Source organism: Nyctibius grandis, chromosome 10 (genome assembly GCF_013368605.1).
Source record: "Nyctibius grandis isolate bNycGra1 chromosome 10, bNycGra1.pri, whole genome shotgun sequence".
Classification (NCBI taxonomy): domain Eukaryota; kingdom Metazoa; phylum Chordata; class Aves; order Nyctibiiformes; family Nyctibiidae; genus Nyctibius; species Nyctibius grandis.
The window spans coordinates 8,921,014-8,945,893 of NC_090667.1; the positions used below are offsets into that span (position 1 = coordinate 8,921,014).

Below are 24,880 nucleotides of genomic sequence, written 5' to 3' on the forward strand. Positions count from 1 at the left end.
ATGTGGAGACACCAGGCTCCTGAGTGGCTCGGGAGGCAAAGCTTTCTTTCCAGCTTTTTGGCACCCAAAGTCTCTTTTAGGTGTCACATAAACTGCAACTCCATGTTTAAGAGCAGCTTGTCCCAACACAACTTCGTAAGGAAAAATAAGCTGGATACTGTCTAAGTAAACCAGGCAACCAGCACACCTTCTTGCTACATCCCCTCTCCCCTTTCCCCAGCCCTCACACAGTCAGGCATTCATCTCTATTCCTATTGGATATTTGTGTTAAAGAGTTAAACATGTAGAAAAGTACACAGGAACACATTTGGTCAAGGGCATATTACAGTTAGGTCCCAGCATTTAAAAACCTATGATCAGAAGTTGCTCACCAGAGCAATAAACCAGAGACAAACTGGCCATGACTACGTTAGCTTCCCATTTCACTGTTTACAGATACCGTTGAAGTCAATCTGTCCTCCCCCTGAGGGAGGCAGAAAAGCTGGAAAGAGGAAAGGCAAACAAACTGTCTCTGCTACTTACACTTGAAGATATTATTCAAGATAAAAATTCCAAAAACTGAAGAAAAATAATATGCTTTGGGACTCAAACTAAAGAATTAATTTCAGTGGAGAAACTGTCATCTGTTCCAATGGGTCTAAGCTTCGTGGTGGTTGCACAAAATTCAACAGCATTAAGCGCAGTTGAGACTTTTCCTGTTTTTTCTTTCATTCAGTTACATGTTTTAGATACCTAATAACAACACTGAAAACAGTTACTGGATTTTTTTTTTTAAATTATTTTTTTTCCTGTCTCTTGGACTCAAATGTGCATAGAATTCCTGGAGAGCTGGACTGAAGGATTTAGGTTAGAAGGGCTCCACCAAGCCTTTGGGAAGAGTGCAATTTTGTAGCGTGGAGGTTGCTACTCAAAAGCCAGGATTTACTAGTGGTTGCTTTATGAGGTTGCTTGAGAGGTGCTTGAGAAAGTAGATTAGAAAAATCACCTTTCCCACAAAATGTACACATGAAGATACTTCGCAGATGTTGGCTTTTAATGTGAGCGCAATAACTAGGATTTGTGTAGGTATGTAAGCATAGCATTATCTTTTTTTGTTTCTTTTTGCTATCAGAATCCCTCAGGTAGTAGGACTGGGAACGATAGCTGTTGTAAAATGAGATGCTGTTCCACCATGCATTTGACTAAGAACATTTATGTATGAGAAAGTAAGTATTGTCTTGACAAAATGCACGCACTGAGAAGACTGCAATGGGGAGGGAAAAAAAAAAGATGGCATCTACTTTAGCAGGAATATAAGTAAAAAACAGGAGTGTTTTTTTGAAAGACTAGACTTAATGGAAAGATTACAAAGCTGAACAGAGAGAAGTTTCCTTTTGTAATGTTCTGCCTTCTGCTAATTAATAAAGACAGAGTTTGTACATTCCTCACAAAAATTCAGCAAAAATTATGACAGTGGTTTGTTTATTAAATTAGGTTGTTGGCAGGATGAAAAAAAAATTCTATAACATGAATTATGGCTGAAAATGGCTCACAGCCTACATAAAAAGTTAGAGCTAAATAAATACAGATGTAAGTTATGTTTATATAATGAGAAACGCTGCTGAGCTAAGAATTTTAGGTTAGTAAGTGTGAACTACAGACCCGATTCTGCAAACACTTATCAATACCCTCAACTTTACTGACACAAGAAGCCTCATTGATCCCAACAGAACCATATGTGTGCATAATCTTAAATATATGCATAAGTGCTTTCAGGACTGATGCCTGAAAGCATAAACAGAATAGAAAGCTATTTCCACAGGAATTCACCGAGTAGTAGAAACCCACACATTTGCCCATTTCTCAGTATTAACAATTTCTTTTAACATATCTAGTTAACATTTTTCTGAGTGACATTCGCTTTCCCAGAGAAAATTTTATCTGGTTTCTTCAAATTCTGTGGAAAAATCTACTTAATTATTCATCAGATCCTTGGCAAATATTTGTGAAACAAACCAGCATAAAGGACTGGTGCCTTCTACACTCAACTACTTCAATGGAACTGAGGGTACACATCTCTTAGAGGGAGCAAGCACCTATTGAATTTAGGATTACAAACAGCTCTGAAGACGAAAAGCTATTCTACCAAGCTGGAACAGGGAGAGGGGAGTGAAATGCCCTCTGTTTTGGGGGTTTTTTTCAGTAGTAGTCATCAACTTTGGAGACAAAGAGCAAAACAAAACATTAATCAAATCCAGATTTTTCAAAGTACATTTGCACTCAACAACTCCCATTTTAAGCACCTACAGTCACCAGCAGATGTTCTCTTCCAGGACCAGCTCATCTTACGGAAAAGATTACTGTTCCCCAGGCTGCTTCCAGCCACGTGCCCCCGTCCCACCCTTGCTGGGGTTTACCGTCCTTTCAGAAAAGCCAGACAAATTGCCTTGCACCATTTCTGCTTCAATCATTTCAGCAAAATAAGCTAGATTGGCAAATCATTATTATTTAATGGTTTAACTCAAATTAACTTCTTTGGACTGAAGGAGACTAGGGAGCAATCAGACAACCATCTTAGCTGGCATCTCCACGGTGGAGAATAGCCTGCAGCAGGAAGGAGAGACAAGCAGCTGTGGCATGCAGGGAAGAGCAACTTCCTCAGCTGGCACAGCTGGAGCCAGAAGAGAACATTCGTCCGTGGCTTGAGTAAGCAGATGGATTTCCAAAAGGGCTCTGCTTTCATTTAGGGCAATTCAAAGGAACAGCTGAATCTCTCAGAGCGCTCAGCACTCCATAGATAGAAGAAATCCAATCTGAAATTTGGGTGCTGAGCACTTCAGAAAATATGCAACATCCCTTAGATGCACAGTCAAAAATCAAGGCAATTTGGAAAAGATCAGACTCCAATTTTGGGTGCTGAATAGACGCAACCAAAGAAAAAAAAAAGAAAAACAGAAATCACCACACTTCACTGACACACAGGACAGACTCTGCACCCATGTTTGCTTACTGGTTTGTCATTTCACTACATTTAGTGCTGACCTACTTGAAAAATTCCCCCTTTGGTCTGGAGGTCAGTCTCTTTAAAATATCCGGTCCCAAAGGTATAAACTGTTACAGGACAATTTGAAACCAGTAGCCAGAGACACAAACCAAATAAATCCACATTTAAAGCAGCAATGCCAATCAATGAAAATGATATGCCTACCATGTTCCAGATAAGAAGGCGTACCTTCCGAGGGATCGAGTCTTCGAGCTCTCCGCCCGTGCTTGGAATTGTTGTGTACAAACATATTGTCCGACACTGCCAACACATGGCCATCAACATTGACTGTTGTAGACACCACAACCTGCAAGCACAAGAGCAAAATGGAAGAAAATTTGGATATATATGTATGGTTTTTAAGAAGCATAGAGTGTAATAAACTCAGTTAAATAAATAACAGCTGGAAGCTGTAGAAAATTGCATAGCTATTTCGCATAATAACTGGTGCTTATGCTGTACAAATCTAACAAGAGACGCTATTGATGAGTGGGTCTTTGGCATCATAAGCTTTTGATGCAGTTTTAAGTTAAATTGCAGAGTTTGTAGCTGCGTGGCAGACGGCACACTGTTAACCATCATTTTAACAAGAAGATCTTTATTAAGTATTTTTTCTCCTATATACAAGGGCAGCTGTGTTTCACCCTAAATTATCCTTCAGTTTCCACGCTGAAGTAGATAGAGCTGTTGACATTGCAAATAAGAATTGATTCAGAATAAAAGAAAACAACAGTGTACTTCGTGAAGTTGCAATAAGAGTTGTTGCGTGCCTCCCCCACCCTTCTCTGCTGCTTTCCCCTCAGTACAGTCACTACAGGTTGTTGAACTTGCCCAAATTTCTCCCAAGCTCTATCTCGGAGAGTACATATAGGTATGTTTGTGTACACAAGCATGCTTGACAGTGGGGTCTTGATCTGGAGAACACAACCCTATTCATCCAGCATTAGAATTATTTGTATTTCTCAACTTATCTCAATGTCAACACCTGGGATTTGGTTTGAGGCGACGGGAGGGAGACAGAGAAGCACTGCCCTGGAGGCAGGATCCGACACTTCTGCTCCCCAGAGCAGCCCAGGGCGGGAGAGAAGCCAACCCAGCAGGGGCATATGGACAAGCGTTGAGTCCAGAGTAGAAGACCCAGCTGCTCAGAGGTGTCCAGAGGGACCTCTCAACTTTGAGGCTCAGCAGGCACCATCCTATAGAATCGTTTTGGTTGGAAAGGACCTTTAAGATCATCAAGTCCAAATGTTAACCCAGCACTGCCAAGCCCACCACTAAACCATGGCCCTAAGCACCACATCTATAGGAAATGCCTGTTCAGGCTGATGGCACTGAGCCATGAACCATCATGGAGGAAAGGGGGGATGCACGGGGCAAGTCCCTGGCAGAACTGCAAGCTCACCACACCGGGTCTCCTCCCACCCCACTCAGACCAAGCGATCTCATAGCCTCCCTGGCTTTCATTCAGCCGCTCCCTCCCACAGCCTTTTCCCAACGAAGTATGTCATTCGCAGGGTTTTACCCCAGCCAAAGATTTGGCCTTCAGCTGGCTGCTGGTTTGCCAGGAGCACGAGTCGCCTTCGAGAACTTTGACTAAAACAATAAGAAGAAATGACCTACACTTCTCCTTACATTAAACAGGGAAAGGGATTAAAAACTGAAACCCACAGAGATATGTTTATTCATGCGACCTCTTACAACCAAATATAATAATTGTCTGTTAATTGCAGTTTCAGTTCCCACCTCATGCTTCGACATGTGAAACAGCAATCAGCAGCTCCTGTTTAATCCACCTATTATGTTGACTAATTAACTTTGCTCGACAGTTTATTTCTTCCTCCATTATCAGCCCCTGTCAGCCGCAAGCACACTGCCGCAAAGGGGGACCTCAGCCCTTTTGATTGATCACCGATAGATTGACATGCAGATTAATTTAATTAGAATCACCTCACTTGAGAAATGAAAGACAATGGCAAGGGGGCTAATAGATCTGCTCTTATAATGAGGCAAGCCTCCAGAGCCACGGCAGAGGATTTCTGATTTATTTTGCTGAATTCCCCAGTCGCTCTGAAAGGCTCTCGCTTTAATTGTTCTTGGTTTTGAGAGGCTTTAGCCTCTGAAGAGGTGAAATGCTTTACAAGGATTGGCAAACATTGCTTCAACTCTCTCAGGAAGCTGCTGCCTCTCAAAGTTGGTCAAATGGGGACACTTAAAGGATCGCTTACAATTCAATTTCATCACTTGAATTGGATCTAAAAAAAAAGGTAAAGAAAAAATTTTCCATGTATTTCTGACCATTGATTAAAATGCTCAAAAATATAAAGTAAGCAATGCTGATAAATTGCCCATAGCTAATCCTGAAGTCTTTGTCTTTAAAAAGAGGAATACAAAAGAGAATAGCTTACATCTAAAGGATCCAAAAACTGCCCCTCAGAATGGCATTGCAGGCAATAGATTTTTGTGTGTGTTTTAAGTGAAAGATATTAAAATACAGAATAAATTATTCAAGAGCTCTTACAGATGGAAATTTGGGAAAAAGAAAGCACCAAACACTGTAGATAAGTTTTTCTGAAATCAAACTAAGGGGGAAAAAAACCCCAAGCCCTATATATAAAATTCCAAAAGGGATTTCAAAAGTAATTTATCCATTGCATTCCTGAGGGATAGAATAAAGTTTATGATATTTTCAATAAAATATGATCTTATAGTAAGTGGCTCAGGGTTTGCAATCTTATTTGTGCACTTGCAACCATTGTAAATTCTTTGCAACTGGGAATTTGAGCCAAATCCTTAGCTGGCATTGCCTGTCACAGCTCCATGATTTATGCCAGCTCCTTATCTTCTTCGACGGGTCTGCTTAGATGCATATGAAAATTAACACTATTACAATTAATAACAATAGCTACAACACAAAATATTTTCCCCAATCCTAAAAACATATAGGTACGCAGATTTCCCACTGAAGCTGATCAATCCTGTGCTGAGACCCAAACATTTGAACTTTGCTAGAAATAGGATTCCAGAAAAATAACGGGTCAAGACTAATAAAAGCAAGCTAGGTCTCAACCCTGTGAAAAACTTACATATAAGTAGCTGTCTTTATACACGCACCTTTCTAGGGAAGAACTTGAGGAAAGAATCCTAGTGAGTTCAGTTTTATGTGAGTAAATCTACATTTAATTTTCCCCCCTCAGGTTTCCGAAACTGTTGATGCAACATATTTTAAATTACTTAACAGTGTCTTCCTACCTACCTCCTGAACAGAGAGTTTGATTTACTACAAAGAGACCACATTGGTGTGGTTCTTCAGTGTCGTTAGCAGAAGAAACTATAAAAGGAATCCCCAAGAGAAACTGTTTCCAGTCTCAGGAAATGCAGAAAAAAAAAGTGGTTACTCTTATGTATCTATCTGAAAAAAAATGATTATTCATAGTGCACCTGTAAGAAGCAGCACACGCTTATCGCTCAATTCTTTAAATGCAAAATCTCATTAATGCAGGAATACTGAACATACACTGCACTAACGAAATACTAATGCCCCTAATTATTAACAGAGAAAAAATACACCTTGAATACTGTGTGCCACAGTTACATACTTGGATCGCTACAGAGCACTTACAGACTTACAAGTTCTACTCATATTTTTTAATCTAAAAAAATACTACACTCTCCTCATTTTGATTTTGAAACGACTGGGATATGTTCAAGTTAAAGCACATGCTAAAACTAATTTGTGGAGAAATCATAAAATTAGGGGGAGGGGAGAGCCAAAGTATATGTGGAATGGGCACTGAGGCATCCTAAAACACAGACCATAGCAAGAGGGAAAGGCACACTACAGTTTAATAAATGATTAATGAGGTGCTGACACATTAATGTAAGCACAGGGACAACCAGGCCTGCCAAATCTCAAACCTTTCCAAATTTTGTCAACAAAACACAGTTTTAATTTGGGACAGGCAAACATGGAAAATGATTTTGAGCTCTAGCTTTAGCCCTTCATAGATTTTGAATTTAAATCCTGTATCAACACCAGGGGAGACAGAGGTATGAAAGAAACACATCGGTTTACAACGTTCTTCAATGAAGTTGGCCCTATCAACTGCATTAACATGTCACGGCTCTGTGAATTATTCTGCCTGCCATTAAATAGTTCAGTTTGCGAATACTTTGGAGCTCAGTTTAAAAAAAAAAAATATTCAGAGACCAGGAGCCTGGAGATCAAGCTATTTATCCATGTTTAGTACTCGGCCTGTTTATTTGTTATAGTACCTCACCTAATATATCAAAATTAAGCATTGCATGACTCCTCATTTTTAACCACAGCCCATTAAGCTTTGCTAACTGATTAAGACATAGCATGTTCCTTGTGCTTTCAATTTTCTCCCATGTATGGTGAGGGATCTGATATTTTTGTGATGTCCCCAACATTCAGTGGCAAAGGCAGAGAAAATCCGATTAAGATGATTTCCAGGTTTGAAGTGTGTCATTAGTGTTAAACTTGGAACCTCAGTGCTTGCTGCTCTTCTGAAAGCTATGCAGAAATAGCTTGAGCAACATCTTTATTTTCATCACCACTTGGTGACCTCTTCCTACAATGTGTTGACTTCTTTATTCTAGTACTAAAAATCACCCTCGATTTAACAAGGCACTTAAAAAGGTGCCTAACTTAAAGCACATAAGTACAATACATTCAGTAATTTTGCTCACGTGCTCAAGGACAGGCTGGGCACTTAATTACCTTGTTGAATTGGGTCACAGCTCTCACAGCCTTTTTTTTTTTTTTTTTTGCCTTTCCCTTCTCTGGGGATGAAGACTTGCATGTCCAAATTCCATTATCTGGGATTCATGAAGCATCATCTCTGTCTCTAATGCAAATTTGCAATAATACACAAGTGGCTTCAATTCAAACATGAGTGGCAGCGTCCCATGGAGGCAAACTAGCAGCCTAGGCTGAGGAAGAGGTTGTGGTAACAGAATCAAACAGCACGGCAATTTCTAAGTGACTTTCAAGGTTTTCAAATAAATGAATGTTTGGGGTTTTATGCAGTGACTCAGTCTGAAAAGTTTCTTCTAAATTAAAACTTGACATGTGTCAGTTTGCAAGCAGTTGTGCTAAAACAAGAACAAGAAGACAACTAGGGCACCTGGGTTTCATTAATTACAATAACATACAAAACTGTTTAGGTTGCATGAATGAGTTTTTAGTGCTGAAAAATAAAATCTGAGCAGAGTTCACCCATGATACCATCTACTTAGCATTATTATTATTACCACTAACTGGGACACTATAGCCCATACCACCAAGACTCATTGTGATGAAGAACGCAAAACCAGATTGAGCATCTGCTCCATGGGGTTTCTGGAATAAAAAGGCAAGGTTGGACAAAGGTGACAATATGTGATATCACCAAATGTTTTGTGCAATTGGGCCGATGAAACACAGAGATGAAATTATTTTCTCAAGGACAAGCAGGGAGTCTGTAGCACAGCTGAACACTCTACTCCCCTGTCCTGAGTCCCTGCATAGTACTTGACTTCTCCTTTCTGACTGTCTCCTTCTGCTAACAGAGACACAACGAACACAGCCAAGGCCAGCACTGCTCCAGCACACACTTTTGCTGGCACTCAACACCACTCCAGTTGTCACACGTCTGGACATCTCAGACATGCAGAGAAATGTATTTCCTTCCAGGCGCACAACTGCTTTTATGTTAGGTTTATCACACTACTACATTTACACGCAAAATTCAGGATAAAACTTCCTAATTAATTTCTAATGTGAGTCTGAATGAATTTTTACACACAGGTCACCTGAATCAACACATACTCTGCCTCTTCACTGTATTTTCTTAACCTCTCTTACACCATATGATAATCAGACAATTCCCTGCTGCAGGAAAAAAAAAAAACAAAACTACTAAGAAAGGAAATTTTCCACAGGGCTGGTCCTTACATACTGCAAGACTCGTGTCCCTGGCCTTTCACTGTTTCTCCCACCAAAATCATAATCTGTGTTCTAATAACTCTTAGCAGCTTTTGAGGACTGATGAATGAGAGACCATGGCCAAAAGACAGACAAATCTCTGGGCAGCTTAACAGTCCAGCACAGATATGGGAATGAAGTAAAGGAAGAGAAAGTCTCCATTTTTTTTGTGTAAAAAGAGTATGTTACTATTTAAAAAGTATCTGGAAATACCTTACTCTCATGGGTTTTAACCAGAACTTTGACATAGCTATTAGAGACCTTTTAAGTCACTGGCAATCTTTCAAATGCAGCTGGTAGCAAACCCTCCACTGACTTCGCAGGGGCTCAGAGTTCACTTGGTTCCTATACAACATTGTCTCAAACACCTAGGTGCATCATTTCATTGAGATACTAAGTGCATGCTTGGTCATTTTCACCCTAAGAAATGAAAAATGAAGCCTAAACTCTGTAGAGTCTGGCTGTTTTATTTAAGAAGTCTATTGCTAAAAGAGCAACAAGTTCAACATTAAAAAAAAAAAGAAAAGAAACAAAAGCAGCTATTGTAAAACAATAAGCCTGGGCACTTAACAGAATGCTGCAAGCTTCAATACCACCCTGTATTATAGTATGAGTGGTTCGCTCGGCTGAAAGTGATTAATTTCTTGAAAATGCTAAGGTCACACTAATTGACATGACCTGTGTAATTAAGCAGTCTCTGTTTACACACGGAAAGCTCAACTGCTGTGAAGCTGGGTTTGTATGACAGAATGTCTTTACAAGTCAAGAGATCAACAACCTTTCCTATGTCCTACCTACTTGCCGACAAAGGCTCCTGATTGCTGTTCTGAGAGAACACGCAAAAGTATTACCATATGAAAATCAGCCTTGAGCCTGGACAAGCACAAACCCAGCAGAGTGTACATGTTGCGAAGCAAGCTCTGACAGGCCCCAGGGGTGACTTCTTGGCCTAAATCCCTGTGCTGGTGAGTCCTTTTTCCACTTTCTCCTTCAGTGATAATACCCTCTCAAATCACAGGAAAAACGTGACGGAGGGAGGAGTGCGGGGTGAGAAGCCGAGGGCTCTGCCATGCTAATGCTAGCTCTTATACTGATTAATTTAATCCCTGTGGCCACATCTCCTCAATTCTGCACTTCTATGCTCAGAGGGACAAATAACAACCTTCAGCCTTCCAGCATTGTTGCAATTAAGCAGTTCAACAAAAGACATATGTTCTACAAATAAATACTATTGCCATTTACACAGCATTTAGCATGTTTATTTAAGTGCGACAATGCTGAAAAAGAAGCAAACAAGGTCCAGAGCTACTGCAGAAAGCAGCCATCTTTTGAAGTTGTCTTCCTCCAAAGACCCATGTAGTCTATGAGACAAATCTCCTATTTCTTTCTCAGAATCCTGAGACAAATCCCCACTGACAGACTCTACGATGTTTTCTCCCTGGGCCATATATACTCTTTCCATCAAAAGAGAAGGTCCTTTGGCTCTCTACTCCATATTTTTATTCAGCACATACTCAGGTAAAGTATTATTGGCACAGTAAAAGGACCATGTCTTCAATAAAGGGATGGAGCAACTATTTCTCAGCACTGCCACCACACCACTCTGCTGCCAGCACTGGGGAGGGCAAGTGCAGACCATCTTCCCAAGGGACAGTGTTGTACTTAATCCCAAAAGGAGTCGTGGACACAGGCGTAGCACAAAAAGAAGTCCTCAGCCATCTGAAACTTTGTTGATACTACAGTTCCCAAGCTCTACTGCCCCATGCTGCAACAGTGGGGAAACACCAGCCCAAAACATCCCAAGAAAGATACACCCAATGGTAGTTTTTTCCAAGTGCTGACTACAGGGATGGACCTTCATCCCGTTGATGCACGTTTATGAGTCTTTAACGCTGCTGAAGAATAACTGCTGACGTGTAGTCACAAGCCTGATTTTATTAATTGCTCTTATACCCTCCTCTGCCCCTTACAATAAACATGGTGCTCACTTAGTGTTTACATGAAGACAAACAGTTCCCCAGGCAGAAGGGAATATCTCAGAGCAGGGTAGCCCCATAACTTAAAACAACAGTGAGGTCATTTTGATTTTTCCTTTTCATGCTTTCACTTCCCGTACAGATGACATTATCTTCAACAGTTCTCTTGTCCAGAGCAAGAAAATCCAACTACTTCCTGCCAATTCTGCTGTAACAAGAAGTCCTCAGGCAATATTCTGTGACCTTATGTTTTTAGCATCTTCCAGTGAACTACTAGGTTAGTTTGGGTCAAAGTACTTCTGTCCCTAACAGCTGCTGATTTTTAAAGGAGGAAGTGTGTCTGACTGACCTGGAATCGACGCATGTCTCGAGGGTTTCCTGCATTTTTTAGGCAATTTTGGTTACATTTGAGGAAAAATTTCAAGAAGAACCTGCAGAGAAAGAGAAATGGACATTAACGTCTTATAAACAGTGCATAGTAGTACTATGTAATATCTGCACATTTGGTCCAACAAAGCCTTATTTACATTAGTGTTCCCAACTCAGACAAATCATCCCACTGACCATCCAAAGAGGAAGCAGAGCTTACATGGGTCCCAACCCAGCAAAAGGTGTAAGCACATCCTAAACATTTAAGCATTAAATTAACAGGTCTGTTGTGTCAGAGCCATTAAAGTTTGCAGAGTCAGTCCCTCTGTCACACTAAATGGCCAGCCTCGCTGTGCCATCCACAGCAGCAAGCGAGACGCATATTTCAGCACAGCAAAAAGACGACAGAAAAATGCCAGCCAAGAAAATTCCCTTATGCATAAATGGGGTTTTGTTTTACAAGTTTGCTGTCACGTGCATATTTTGATTTAATACAAAAATACTGAAAATGTTCCATACAGTTGAAATCTCCCTTCCACAATTAAACCCAGTTTGTGCATAACATTGATGCCCAAATAGTGGTTAGTGGGAGACCAAAACCCTGAGAGGAGAAGGGGGGAAGTCTTGATTAAAAGACTGACTTCACGGAAAAATGAAATACTTCCAATGCAGTCTATTTCCTGACCATACACAGTTCACTGAAGTAGCTATATGACCCTGACATATATCTCTAAGAAAAGACATTGCATTTTACAAAGCCAAAGAAAAAAGCAAACATTTCACTGAAAATATTTCCTTCAGTGTTATGCATCAGTGGACTGTAAACTCATAAAGACAAGTCAATGAATAATAGTGGGTCTCAGATTCCAGGCTTCCTCCCTGAGAGCCAAAGTTTATCAACCTTTTGTCCAAAATAAACTACAGACTAAGGTCTACTAAAGCTCAGCTGTGCAAAATTTAATCCTACAGCAAGTTTAAAACCTAGTACAACCACACAGAGCAGCATTACACTTGCAATAACCATCAGTTGACTAAGCAGAAGCTGATCTGACCTGTTTCCACATAGAAAAGCGGGGCAGGGAATTGTTTGATCCTGGTTTACTTTAAATCAAAAAGTTAAGTTTTGCAAGCATTCATCTTTTAGAACCCAAACTGAATGCTAGGTCAGCACAATATGCACACTGCCACCAAGAAATGCAAAACTGTAGGGTGATTATGCCCCTCAACAAGGCAAGTTTTGGTGCTTGTTCCTCCATGACAAGAAAATCATACTAAGCAAATGGCTGCAAGGACAAATTGAAACTACAAGGGACAGTTTTCATTAAAGAAAAGTAAGGTAATAAGGAGGATTATAAGATGCAGTGCATGGGCTTATCAAGGACTGGATCTCCTGACCCAGGAAGCCCCTTCTAGACCTGTGCTCCTAAATAAGAGCAAGCAACCGACATAAAATAAACAGCTGCCACACCTGAACAGGGATTTAGAGACACTGTGTTTGTTTACACTAAAATAAAGAGCAGTGTTAGCCATTGCGTTTTCTCATCAAGCAGGTTCTGATATTCAATAACGGAAAGTTGGTGCTATTTGTTGTACATGTGTGTGTCTTTTTAAGCCTCTAACGGCCAGCTGTGACAGCCTGACTCAGATTGTGTAGAAGGAGCTGTCAGCACAAATCTTGGCATCTCAAATCCAGACAACTGCTTGCCACCAGACGAGGGTCTGTACTCGTGCCAGAATGGATTTTGAGAGACAAGCAAATAGGGCATTAATTCTGCCAAAGAAAAACGAAAAGCGGGGAGAGTTCAGGATCTTACACTTCAGATGATGGCTTTCCTGTCAACAGCTCGTCATTTAGCTCATGAGCTATGAAGGGCATGGTCATCAGAGCCCTCTTGCCCTAAGCTGGACCTGTCATGCGAAATGCTGGCAGGATGCAGAGACCACCCCTCCGCACGAGATTGCTTGCTGAAATAAAAAGCCCAGCCATCTGTTGAGAGGCAAAGACATCCCTGTCAGCTGGTGCCTACAGCCTCGAACAGGTCCTTATGTGGCAAAACCTCTCAGAACCACTTACACTTTGGGGAGAAGCTGGCGCTGCCCTGGGTTTACCAGGGGATTTTTGGTGGCTTTGCCAAGCACCAAGCCCAGCAGCTGCCCACCTGGTCTGTCACAGCCCTGGAGCAACACCTTAGCCCCAAGCAGAGCTGGGACACAGAGTTAAAAATATCTGTGCTGAAAGGCAGTGTCAGCCATGCAAACATGGGAAGTGCGTTCCCAGTCTGCCTTTGCACAGCATGCATGAGCCCTGAGCAACGGGGGTTGGCGGGTTAACTCAAGGGCCCCAAAAGAGATGGAAACTCTTCGTGAAGCTCTCTGGAGAAACATTGGGCCTTTCCTTCCCTTACAAAGTCTGAGCTCATGTCAGCTCAAAGGCTTGGAAAATCACTATGAAACACAAGAGTTGGCTTTTAGGGTCTGCAAACTCTAACCCAAAGTTCTGAAGTCTAGCTCCATTTGCACTGTTCTATCTCCCCCAAATTCTACAGAAGTTTCACCAAATAAACAGCAGAAGAAATGAAGCTCATCTATTTAAACCTACCAAAAAACCTCAGGCAAGCAAGCAAGCAAACAAAACTTCCTTTGAATTAAATCAACTCCAGAAAAAAGTTAACTTAAAAAAATAACAGTATTTTCAGAGGAACTTTCAAGACCCCAAGATTACACAGCCAAGTTTGCTCACTGCTTTTTAAGTAAAAAGTCACCAGTTTACAGAACGCACTCTGCCAAGCGCCATATTTTTATTCCACTGAAAGACAAAACAAACTATAGTCTGCATTTTGTTTTGGAACACACCAGAGCTAGAGTCGCCTTGGCTACGCGAAAGCATCCCATGCTCATCTAGGCAAGAGCCGAGCAGCTCCCGAGCTGGCACGGCAGACGCTGGCTGACGCTCTCCCCCTGCTTTGGCAGGAAGGTGGATGCGAACAGACTAAGACAAGGGTAGAGTGGAGTAGTTCAATTCACGGGGTTCAGCTCAATCTCTCAGTTCCTGCTTTAAATTGCTCGTTCAGGTGCCGCCTTCACCTCGAGACCAGTCCTGCCAGCCTTGCTCATTACCAACACTTCACTCTGCAAATATTTCAGATTTAGATTGACAGGACTGGTCCAGGAGAAGTGCCAACAGAGCTGAGCTTTTTGTAAGCATAAACCTCCATCCCCATTTGTTTGCATCTAACTTCTTCACAGTGGGTTATTTTTTTCAGTTCAAACTTTCTCTGCATTTGGCAGGGCTGTATAGCATTAGCACTAACCACAGAGGATATATAGCATTAATACTAACCGCTGAGGTCTGAAATTCATTCCCAAGATGAAAAAACTGTGCAAAGCACAGGAGTGTCAATAAAATCTTCAACTCTCTCCAAACTTATGTGACTGATGAACACCAGCTCTTCTGCCACACAAGGCTCAGTCATCAATTATACTTATTGCTACCATTGAAAGTTTATTTAATCAAACAAAACATATTTTCTGACTCCCTTCCTGACTACTAACATCCCTGGTGTGAAGAGCATTTGTGCATATGGAGCAGAGAAACACAAGCCAGCTCCATGCGAGTCAGCTCAGGTCCAGAAACATGAAAACTTTTACAAAGCACTTGGATTTACTGACTTACATTGCTATTAAATCAAAGGACTCCATGCTTCACCCCTTATCCCACAGACACATGGTTGGAGGGTATGGGAGTACAGTTTTGGACAAAACCAGTTACTTTTAGATTACATTTAGGTGTGATAAGATGCAGCCCAGTGCTGGCTGCAAAAACTACTCAAGGAGTGAAGTTGCTGAGCCATGGCACTGTACTACTACAAATCTCTAAGTAACTGCAAAAAACAACATAGATATATAACCTTCAGTTAAATACAAACCTCCAGTCTGAATCAGGCCCAAAATTAACTTGAACTTCAGTCTGCCAGGCAGAATCTCTAACAAATGAGTTATTGGCTTTCCTGGGAGTGTTCTCTCCTTTTCTCACAACTCAACAGAAAATTCCTTTTTGGAGATGAAGATATTTTTCTAACAAAATTGCTGCATTCCCAAAAAGATTTTGGTGTCAGCAGGACTGTGCTCTCACCATTACCCTCTTCTCTCTGCTAGTGAGGGACTCTTACCCCAGCCCAGTCTGAGCTCCCTGGTTGCCCCTGCTGCCTTCCCATGCTGCTACTTTGAACTCCTGACACTGGCTCCCTCCTTGCTCCTGCTCCTTCCATCCTCCGATTCCCCTCGTTCAGCTGTAAGATCTAACGAGCACGCTACCAGCTGGAGATCACTCTGCTCGTATAAAATACTCCCTGTCATTCATCGCTGGAGTCTTGTCCACCACACTGCAAACCCTTTGGGTTTGTGCAATATCCTCCCCAGCAGCACCCCGCTCTTTGTCACTGCTAACTACCACAGTGATTTAAATTAAATAAATACAGCAGAAATGGAAATACTAGCAATAAAGATGTAAAAGGATTTTGCCCTCCTAGTTTTCTTGCCACTACAAATTAATATCCATGTTCATTAAAAATAAACTAAGAGTTAAATTAAAGAAAGCAAGCTCTGACATGATCTAGGTTGGCTTTTCTGTCACTTCCCTGAAGGAAATTTAAAGGAACTCAAACACGAAGGCTTAGCAGTAGGATTTTCTTGCCATTGCCACAATAAATATGTCTGTGGAAGGAGAAAAAAATAGTTGGAAAGAAGACCTGTTGCATTCCTGATGCTGAAGAAAAGCTTGTTTGTTCCCGATACATTGGAGAAATTGTTCAAGAACAGTCCATCCATGTGAAAATACGACCGCTGTCGTGCTGCCAAGGTCAGCCAGACCAGTGGCTACCCAGCAAGTGAGTGCCGGTTATACAACTTAAACCTGGCTAGGGCAAACAAAATTGACAAAATGCACCTTTGCTGAGTTATAAACGCATTTGATAGAAGAGAGCAACTTTAGACTCCCAGATGAAATGCAGCAGTAAGTATATGTGGGTTTGCAAAATTAGTAAAACCAAAATACATGGGCCAGTGCAATTATCAGCAACCGTCCACCAGATAAAAGGACTGCATGTCCATTCTGTATGACATACCAATTCAGCAGAGTACTAAATATGTGCATAAATTTAAATACACAACGAGTACTGACGGAGACAGAGGTACGACTCACATACTTCAGTACCTTGCAGAACCAGCTCTGCTGCCAGCCTATCTCCTTTCTTTGGTTGTCCTCCCAGCAAAAGAGGATGCTATACTACAAATACAGTTGTCTCAAACAATATCTGATGGGTATTTTATTTCTAGTGAAAACTTGGCACATCAAGAAGCACTGAAGCCAATATAGGGGGGAGTCCACAGGTCACCAAGAGGCAGGCAGCGCACACACTTCAGCCCTTTTATTTGCTTCTTCAGGGTTTTCTATGCACTTTTCACACACTTCTCGCTTTCTCAATCAGTAACTTCTACTGCACCTACTGGTGACTAGATCTAGTTAGTAATTTGCCACTAAAATAAAAATATAGAGAAAATGCATTGTTTAATGCAATTTTAGTTGGAAAAGTAAATGATCAAAATGTAGAAATGTCCCTTTAGAAACTTCAGAAGGACTAATTTTTTTCCCTTCCAGATGACTCTTCTAACCAAAACACCTATTTTACAATGGAAAATTCCCACCTTTAAAAAAGTTAAGCTAAAATAAAACTTTTTTTCCTTGAACAATAATTTCTTGAATTTTCCAACATTTTTAAAATTTACTTCAAGGGAGCACTTTTTAATTCCACTTTGCCAGAGAAAAATTGTCAAAATAATGGAATTTCCTATACAATAGAAAATCTGAGCTCAACCCAGCTCTACTAACAACTGCAGAAAAAGAAGGGGAAAAAAATCCTTAGCATTTAAGGTAGGAAGATTCTCATTTACTAACAAGTCTATTGTTGCAATGTTTTATTTTTGTGGTTTTTTTTTTTTTTTTTTTTTTCCCTCGCAGACCTTTTCACATACAACTAACTGGTCATGTCAGATACCCTATTCACAAAAGAAAAATTGAGACTTACACTGATATTTACCAGCATGAGGCTGTGCATGGAAATCAAATATAGGCATGGGGAAAACCTCCTATTACCCACATGTTCACAGCTGGATTTTACTTGGCTCTTTAGTCAATAAACAGCAGTAGCTACCTTTTGTGGCATTTTTACAACAGGAAATTTATTCTGCAGAAAAGAAATTAAACACCAGATACAGCCATCTAACTCTCTTCTAAACATAACCTTCTTGAGTTGTCAAACATCCTAATTAAGCAAAAAAAATCCCAAATCTGCTCTTCCTGGATTCAGTGTTCTCACTAATTTAAAATGGAAGCAGACCTCGATTTTGCATTTAGTGGATGCTAAACAACTCAATGGGTTAAAAATAAAACAAACAAACACACAAGAAAGCCAAAACCAAAAGCCTGGAAAATTATTTCTTTTACTAGAAAATATATATCTTCTCCTGAACTGCAGAGAACGTCCAAGATAGGCAACATGACACAGAAAATAAGCCTCAAGCAGTCAGAGTCTATTGACTGAGATTCTTCAGGCAATGTCATATTAATAAAAACAGAATAGTCTACATTATTTTTGTGAACTTGCTCTGACTCCTGGAGCTAACATTGCCAGGGTTTGCTGTTATCAATACAGCAAATATTCAGCTCAGCACAGCAAATAGCTGAGGAGGCGCCCACATAATCACCAAATCAGAAGGCAGGACTGCCCAAAACAGCCTTAAATTACTCATCGCTCGCTTCACCAAGTGTTCCCAGTCACTTTTCCTCAGGTCTGTGTGTTCTGCACAGTGAAGCAGAGCATATCAATTTTTCATCTTGCATCTTTTGGATTTCTCTAGCTCTCTGATACTGAGTTATAATGCATCAGAGAAAATTAGAGTAGTTTGGGAAAGCGTGTTTGGCATTTTCTCCCATGAGCAAGTCAAAATCCCAGAGAGACTGTTTTGGTTTCTTCTCCCAGACTTTTAATAAGAAAAGAAAGAGATAACACCACCAAAAAACAACATCACAGAACAGAATTAAAAACAGGCCAGAGGCAAGTTTGAGTGCTCAGTTTTCTGTAATTTAATTTTGTCCCCCGGTATTTTTTTTTCTTAAAGTAGCGAAAATCTGAATTTTCTTATATTTCCTTACTTCTGCCCACCTCCATTATCTAAAATTTTTATTAAATTCGAACTACAGCTACCTTCCTATCACAAAAAAAAGTTGGAAGGATTTTATTCTATCTGGGTACAGAGTATACACAGTGTATTTGGTTTATGACAGCTAGATGCAAGATAACTGAGCATACACACATCCCTTACATTACATTGACACAAACAGCAGTGTGAGATAAGCAGTGGAGCGCACGCACGCCCGTGCCCCACGCACAGCTCCAGCTGTTAGCTTACTTGGCACAGAAGCCTCCCAAGCTCTGCCTTTCTTTGCATGCTTCAAATCACAGCCCATTCTTTACGAGCTGACGGGCCAGTGCTTTCGCTGAAATTGTGATAGACTCTCCAGCATCAGAGTGCTTTATTATCAAGTGAATAGACTCACGTAACCAACAGAATTTATCCTTATTTATTTACTACAAGAATCAATATTTGATCAATTTGTTTCAGTTTAACTACTTTTCCCTTCACCCTTTCCACATTTCACCCCTGTTTCACCCCTCAAATACTAGGATATGGAAGCGGGTTAACTACTTCTAATTTTTCCTGAAGATGGTAGACTTCAGTCACTGGAAAAAAATATAAACCAGCTCTGTGGTCTGTCATAGTTCACACAATGCCATTGAATTAGCAGCCCTCCCAGAGTCATACTTTTGCTAAAAGAACCTCTGTTCAGTGTAAGCGATGACAGATAACAGCATTACTGTTATTGCAATACGATATCAGTATTTGGTTGCCTGCTACCTCAAGGTAAACTACTGTAACTTCAGCATGGTTACCAAAAAGCATCAGCCATATCAAAGTCATAGTATGTCAGAGAGCAGCGTTAATCCAGTCATCTGAACCTGTTTTTCTCACAGCAGGCATGGGACCCTAAAACTTGTCACCCTGAGCTGAGGGTGCTGATGATGTATTTCTTTCATCAGCTTACTGAGAAAGTTATAAAAACTTCACATGGTAAATATTTAATGTGTGGGAAACACATTTCCCACCTTTCCCTGGATCAGGCCCATGTAAATCACTTGCATGTAAAACTGTTCACAATCTGCCTGCACATACAATAATTAAGGATTCCTCAAATAACCTGACATCAATAATATCCTTAAATAACACTGACGCACCAGTGCTATCGTCCGAACCTGTGAAACCCAGAGGGTCAGGCTATTTAAAGGACGTGTGTGTGCCAGTCTGAGCCTCTGAAGCACTGAGAAAAGTTTCTGCACAAATAGAGGTGGAGTGCTACTCAAAACCCATCTGAACAGATGTATCCTTGAACGGTTAGGCCAGGTGTAGACATTATGTTACAACGGTATTCCCTCCCGAGACCTGGCTCAGAACTTGCTCCCTTTTGTCCTCAAGATATTTTTTTTATTATTTTTTTTCTTTTAAGTGGAAGATGCTCAATGTTAAAAACAGCCAGGAAGTCTTCTTAGACTGACATGGAAATTATTTTTGACCAGATTTATGTGCAAGACTGATGTCCTGAAGAGAGAGAAAGGACAAAGAAAGATGCCGTTAGATCTCTCATTTACAATAACCCTTAGTGTGTGCCAATAATGAATCAGCAGCACATAAGAAATGAAGAAAGTGATTATTGAGTTCACTCATATCTCAAAATCATTTAAAACACACAGTCCAAGGAGTTTCCAGCCCCAGAGAAATGTAACAGAAACTTAGCACACGTGCTGAAGCGTGCCCATGAGATGCTGACTGTGCAAACTCAGGGGCTCTCGGCTGCAGCTGCTCCACTGCCTCGGGATCATCACCAGCAAGACAGACATTGCAAGACCGCGGGATTTACTGCTGGGCTGACACCCCAATCTCAGTTTTTGCATCACTAAATCCTCAGTAGAACTGCAACTGTGATGGCCAACTTTGAAATGCGACTGCAAATCTCCTGTTCACACAGTCCTGCTACGAAGATACGTGGAACTTACCTTACCCGACCCATCTGAGTAATTACAGAGAAATATTTGGAAAGTGTCAATACGGTGAAAGATTGATTGCATCCCCTCCAAAGACAACTTATGCTTCAAAAAGCAAATGAAGTGTTTGTTTCAAGTAAAGTAGCAGCAGTGAAGGACCTTATGCGGGGGAGAAAAAAACCCAATAACTTAAAGTTACTGAGTTATTAAAAGCTAACTTTTAAGAACTTAAAACCAAAACTAAACTGGGAACCCAGTCAGAGTCAGTAACAGAGGACAATCTGACAGAGATTCTGCTGGGAGGTGTGATTTTACTTTTTGTAATAACCTTTTTTGGTTCTCCTGGGGAAAAAAAAACAGCAACAATTAAAATAAGTCTTTTAAAGAAACTAGTAAGGGTGAGTCTAGAATTAGTTGCCCAGAAAATAACACATATATGCAAATTTATATCTGTATTTATACAAGAAAAGATCAAGCACAAAAATGCTGTGGAAGAAAGTCAAGCACTGCCCTCAGCTCCTGCCCACAAGCTGGACATTCCAGCCAGGGGTTCCCATTGTTTCATGATATTTAAGAGAATAAAGCCCTCCCTTCCTTTGCAGCAGGGAGCTCTGGCAATAAGGACAAGATCCGGAGTATAGTTACTATTTTGAGCGCTGGAAGGAAGCAAAGAAAGTTTTGTGGAAAGGCGGAGGCACTTTGAGCTGTGCACGTGGTGGTTCAACACGAGAAGATATTCCAGGGGTGTTTAAGGGGATGCTGAACTGGCTCTAGGTATAAAATGCTGCAGAATTTTTTGTGTGTGTATGGGCAAGCAACCCAGATACTGTAAAATTCATTGTAACTCACCACAGAAGGGGAACACTGAAAGAGAAAGGGGAAAGGAGAGTTTTTGATGTGATGGTGAAGAGGATCACACTACATGTAATGCTGGAGATGTCATCAATAAATATTACATGTGTGCGCTACCTTTAACGTGACATTGAAAGAGCTTTACTAATCTTAGAAATAATGACCTCTGCAGCAGACATGCAGAATCAAATCATATCTACTTATATCACAAGTTTTAGATTAAGTACTTCAGAGCTTTTCTTAAAGCAATGGGCCTTGAATATGTAGGAAAAATACTTTTGCTGATGCCCTCTTCTCTGTCAGAGATGTGGAAAAGGCATTACAGCCTGTAGCTCCAAAGTTATCTTTTGCACCCATCTGGAAAGGTGATGCAGCTAACAAGAATATTTTCATAGGCTTCTGCCCTTGAAGCCAACCATCCAGTGAGGGTACCCAAACTGAAGGGTAAAACCAAATGTTTCAAAACTGGAGTAGAATTAAGATCAGGATGTTGGTGACAAGTTATAACTGGAGTGAGGTAAGGACATGAGTTGGCTGTAATAAATTACATTATGCTCATGCCACTGTGTACTTCGTTAGTTGAAATTGTGAGAAACGGCATATTTAGCATAGAGTTCAATGGACCAAAGACATTGTAACAACAGAGACACAGCATTAGATACCCTACATAAGGGAGCAGGGAGCCATGTGCATTATTATCTTTGGAGAGAAGGTGACCTCTGTTAGCAGCTGCAGACATCTTCCATGGGTGTTAAAACACAGTCAAGAGTTGGGATCTCTCCTGTATTTCTGGATGTCTGGCTGTGTCACCAAGATGCCTCTCTGTGGGAAAGCAGGGATGACACCTGTGATCAATAGGATTCATATCCACAAAACACAGAGAATGAGGATTTTCAAAGTCCTATATAAGTACTGTATAATTAGTATTTTTCTGTATCACTGTAGAGCAGTGCGGACAGCATCAGCAATGGAAAATAGGTTTACAGTGAGAGTTAAGTAACCTTGCCAGATGGTCAGGACAGAAAAGTTGAAGTTCTTGTTTATCTACATCATACCAATGAAAGTCACAATTAATTCAATGAACTAGGAAGTGCTTGCAACTTAACAAACTTATAATCTTTAGTTCTATTTTATGTTCTATTGTTCGTCTTTTGAGAACAATTGTGCCGGCAACCGGCAAAGAGTAAAGAGGATCAGCAAAAACTTACAGCTGCCCCCCTCTAGCACCTCCCTGGAAAAAAAAAATTCCCCATTAATGTAAGCATAACTAACAAATCTCACCCAAAATCTTTCTAACTAGACAGTAGCTTAAAATCATCAAGAACTCTACATGAGTACTGAATATTGATCATTCTTTTTTCACTCAATTCTGTAGCTCTGACAAAGTTTCACTAAAAGCCTAATTGCATAATAATTGACTTAAATGTTGAAACACATTATCCTGTCTGTAATACATACATATCACTAATGAAAAGGCTGAAATCCTTTAAGATGATTGGCTAAACAATGTGAACCTACATGACAAGATCAGGGTCTGATCTCAGAGATATTAACATAAACCTAGAGAAAACATGAATTTTCATCTTCTCTAGTGAGTTGAGACTCCAGGCCCAGAGTTAACTAATACAGGAAATAAAAACACAGCCATATGTCCAAAGGCTTGATGAACCTCATTTGCTGAGCATACAACATCAAGTTTTAAATCCCTGCTTAATTTCCAAATAAAAATTAAGAGGGAGTTTGAAGAAATACTGTGCAGTTCCAATGACAAATTTATCAGCGGACACATGTTAGACAACATGCCAAAATATCCTCACATCAACTTGTCAACAATAACCACCAACTAAAGACAACCCTGACGAAAATAATACTCAGGACTTGATTCAAAATGAAGATCAAAACACAGTTAAATGTACATTATCTAAACAAGCTCTATGTGACTTTGGTGTCTATTAAACGAAATAGCATTACTCCAAGTTCAGAAGTATGAATCATTCTGATTACAACTGAATGACAAAGTTTCTACCCTCAAACTTTTCTTCCACTGTACAGAATAACTATGACAAGCGCAGAATGATTGCACTGTTCCTGCCGCTGCAATGAAGCTTTTCTGCCACCCTGGAGCTGCAGCGTTACCTATCTACAGCCGGATTTAGCCTGGGCACCTTCTGAGTCCTCCACCAACTTTTTGCACAAAGTTCATGGGTATAAAGAGTCAGGCTTGGCTCACTGTATTTAGGAGAGCATGAAGATCCCTTCATCTAAAAGATTCCTGATGCTCAGTACAAGCAGCTAGCTGGAACTAGCAAGGACACTGAGGAGAAAACTTTCATCCTTGCAGTAAGTGTCTTGGGACTTGTTATGACTACAGGTGGCCAGACACTCGACTTTGTGTCTCCTGAAAGACAGCACCTCCAGCAATGCAGTACTCCCTAGTGTGACACCTCTTCGGTAGTATTTAAAAGGGAAGCGTACCTCCTACTGAGTCACCAAACACTGCTTCCCACAGCAGCGAAGCTTTTCCTTAGAGGACTCTTCTTTTAAAATAAAAATTGCCAGTCTAGTGATGCAGTGCCGATAAATCCATGTGCTTTTGCTTTTGTATATTCTGAAGGTTGCTTTTAAAAAATGGGTTCCGTTACACAACGGATTACAGCCAAGTGATGTGTCACAAGTTTTGAACTGATACAATTTTTTTGTAAGTGGACATAGTCTTCTTGATCTCTATCCAGTCATTTAGAGGGCACATTCTAGTGCTCACCTACATGCCTCTTTTAAAGCAAGAGATGAAAACAGCCTGCATTCCTTGGTAAGAGTTTTAGGTTATTTTTCAAATTCCACTTCTAAAGATCACAAAATAATTAAATAAAATTTCTATTTTTTTTTCTTTTATCAGAGAAATCGTAGGCAATAGTGCATTTGAGATATGGAAACCAAGAGTGAAAGTGGAGCTGGCAGAACACCCACTGAAATGTCTTGCCTTCATCTCATAGAGAATCATGCTTTTAAGATGTTCAGGCAGAACATTTTCTGGAATTTTAAATATGTTAATAGCTCAAAGTACTGATGACTCCAAGCCAAAACCCCAAATTGGAAAGTTCCTGAGCTCTGGGCAACATTCAGTCTGCAGCTGTAGAAGACTGAAACACAAATTCAGATGGAAACACGCACACCTTTTGTGAAGTTCTAATTTGGGGTTGGCATCTGACCAGAAATAACCAGTTCAGACCCCATCTTGGAGACCTGACCTCAGGACCAAGAAGTTTCTAGAATAAAGTGGAAATGTCTTCCTGAAATATGAGAGAGGCTGGTTTCTCTCTTGTTGCACTGTCTTCTTCCAAACTATCCCCACCCGTTACTTCTTAAAGGACATCACCAAATGGCACCCCTTAGGCTGAATAAATCTCTGCAGAAGGAACAGCATAATTTTTCTCCCATCACAAACCTTCCAGTCTAATATTTGACAGCCTAGATCAGGTGCTGTCCAAACATTTATTAAAACATTTTAAATGATGAATAT

At 40.5% G+C, this 24,880-nt stretch overlaps 1 protein-coding gene across 9 annotated transcripts in view; it reads right to left on the reverse strand.

Annotated features, from left to right (window-relative positions):
• Nucleotides 1-24,880, reverse strand: part of EBF1 (EBF transcription factor 1) — a 282,156-nt gene that overhangs the window by 94,445 nt on the left and 162,831 nt on the right. For 5 of the 9 annotated variants that reach the window (XM_068408438.1, XM_068408433.1, XM_068408437.1 and 2 more), the window contains exons 7-8: nucleotides 11,334-11,415; nucleotides 3,188-3,329 (exon numbers count right to left, since the gene is read on the reverse strand). In XM_068408438.1, the coding sequence (XP_068264539.1) occupies nucleotides 3,188-3,329; nucleotides 11,334-11,415 (224 nt within the window). The remainder of the gene's footprint in view (nucleotides 1-3,187; nucleotides 3,330-11,333; nucleotides 11,416-24,880) is intronic. The other 4 variants (XM_068408440.1, XM_068408436.1, XM_068408439.1 and 1 more) reach the window with 1 other exon arrangement.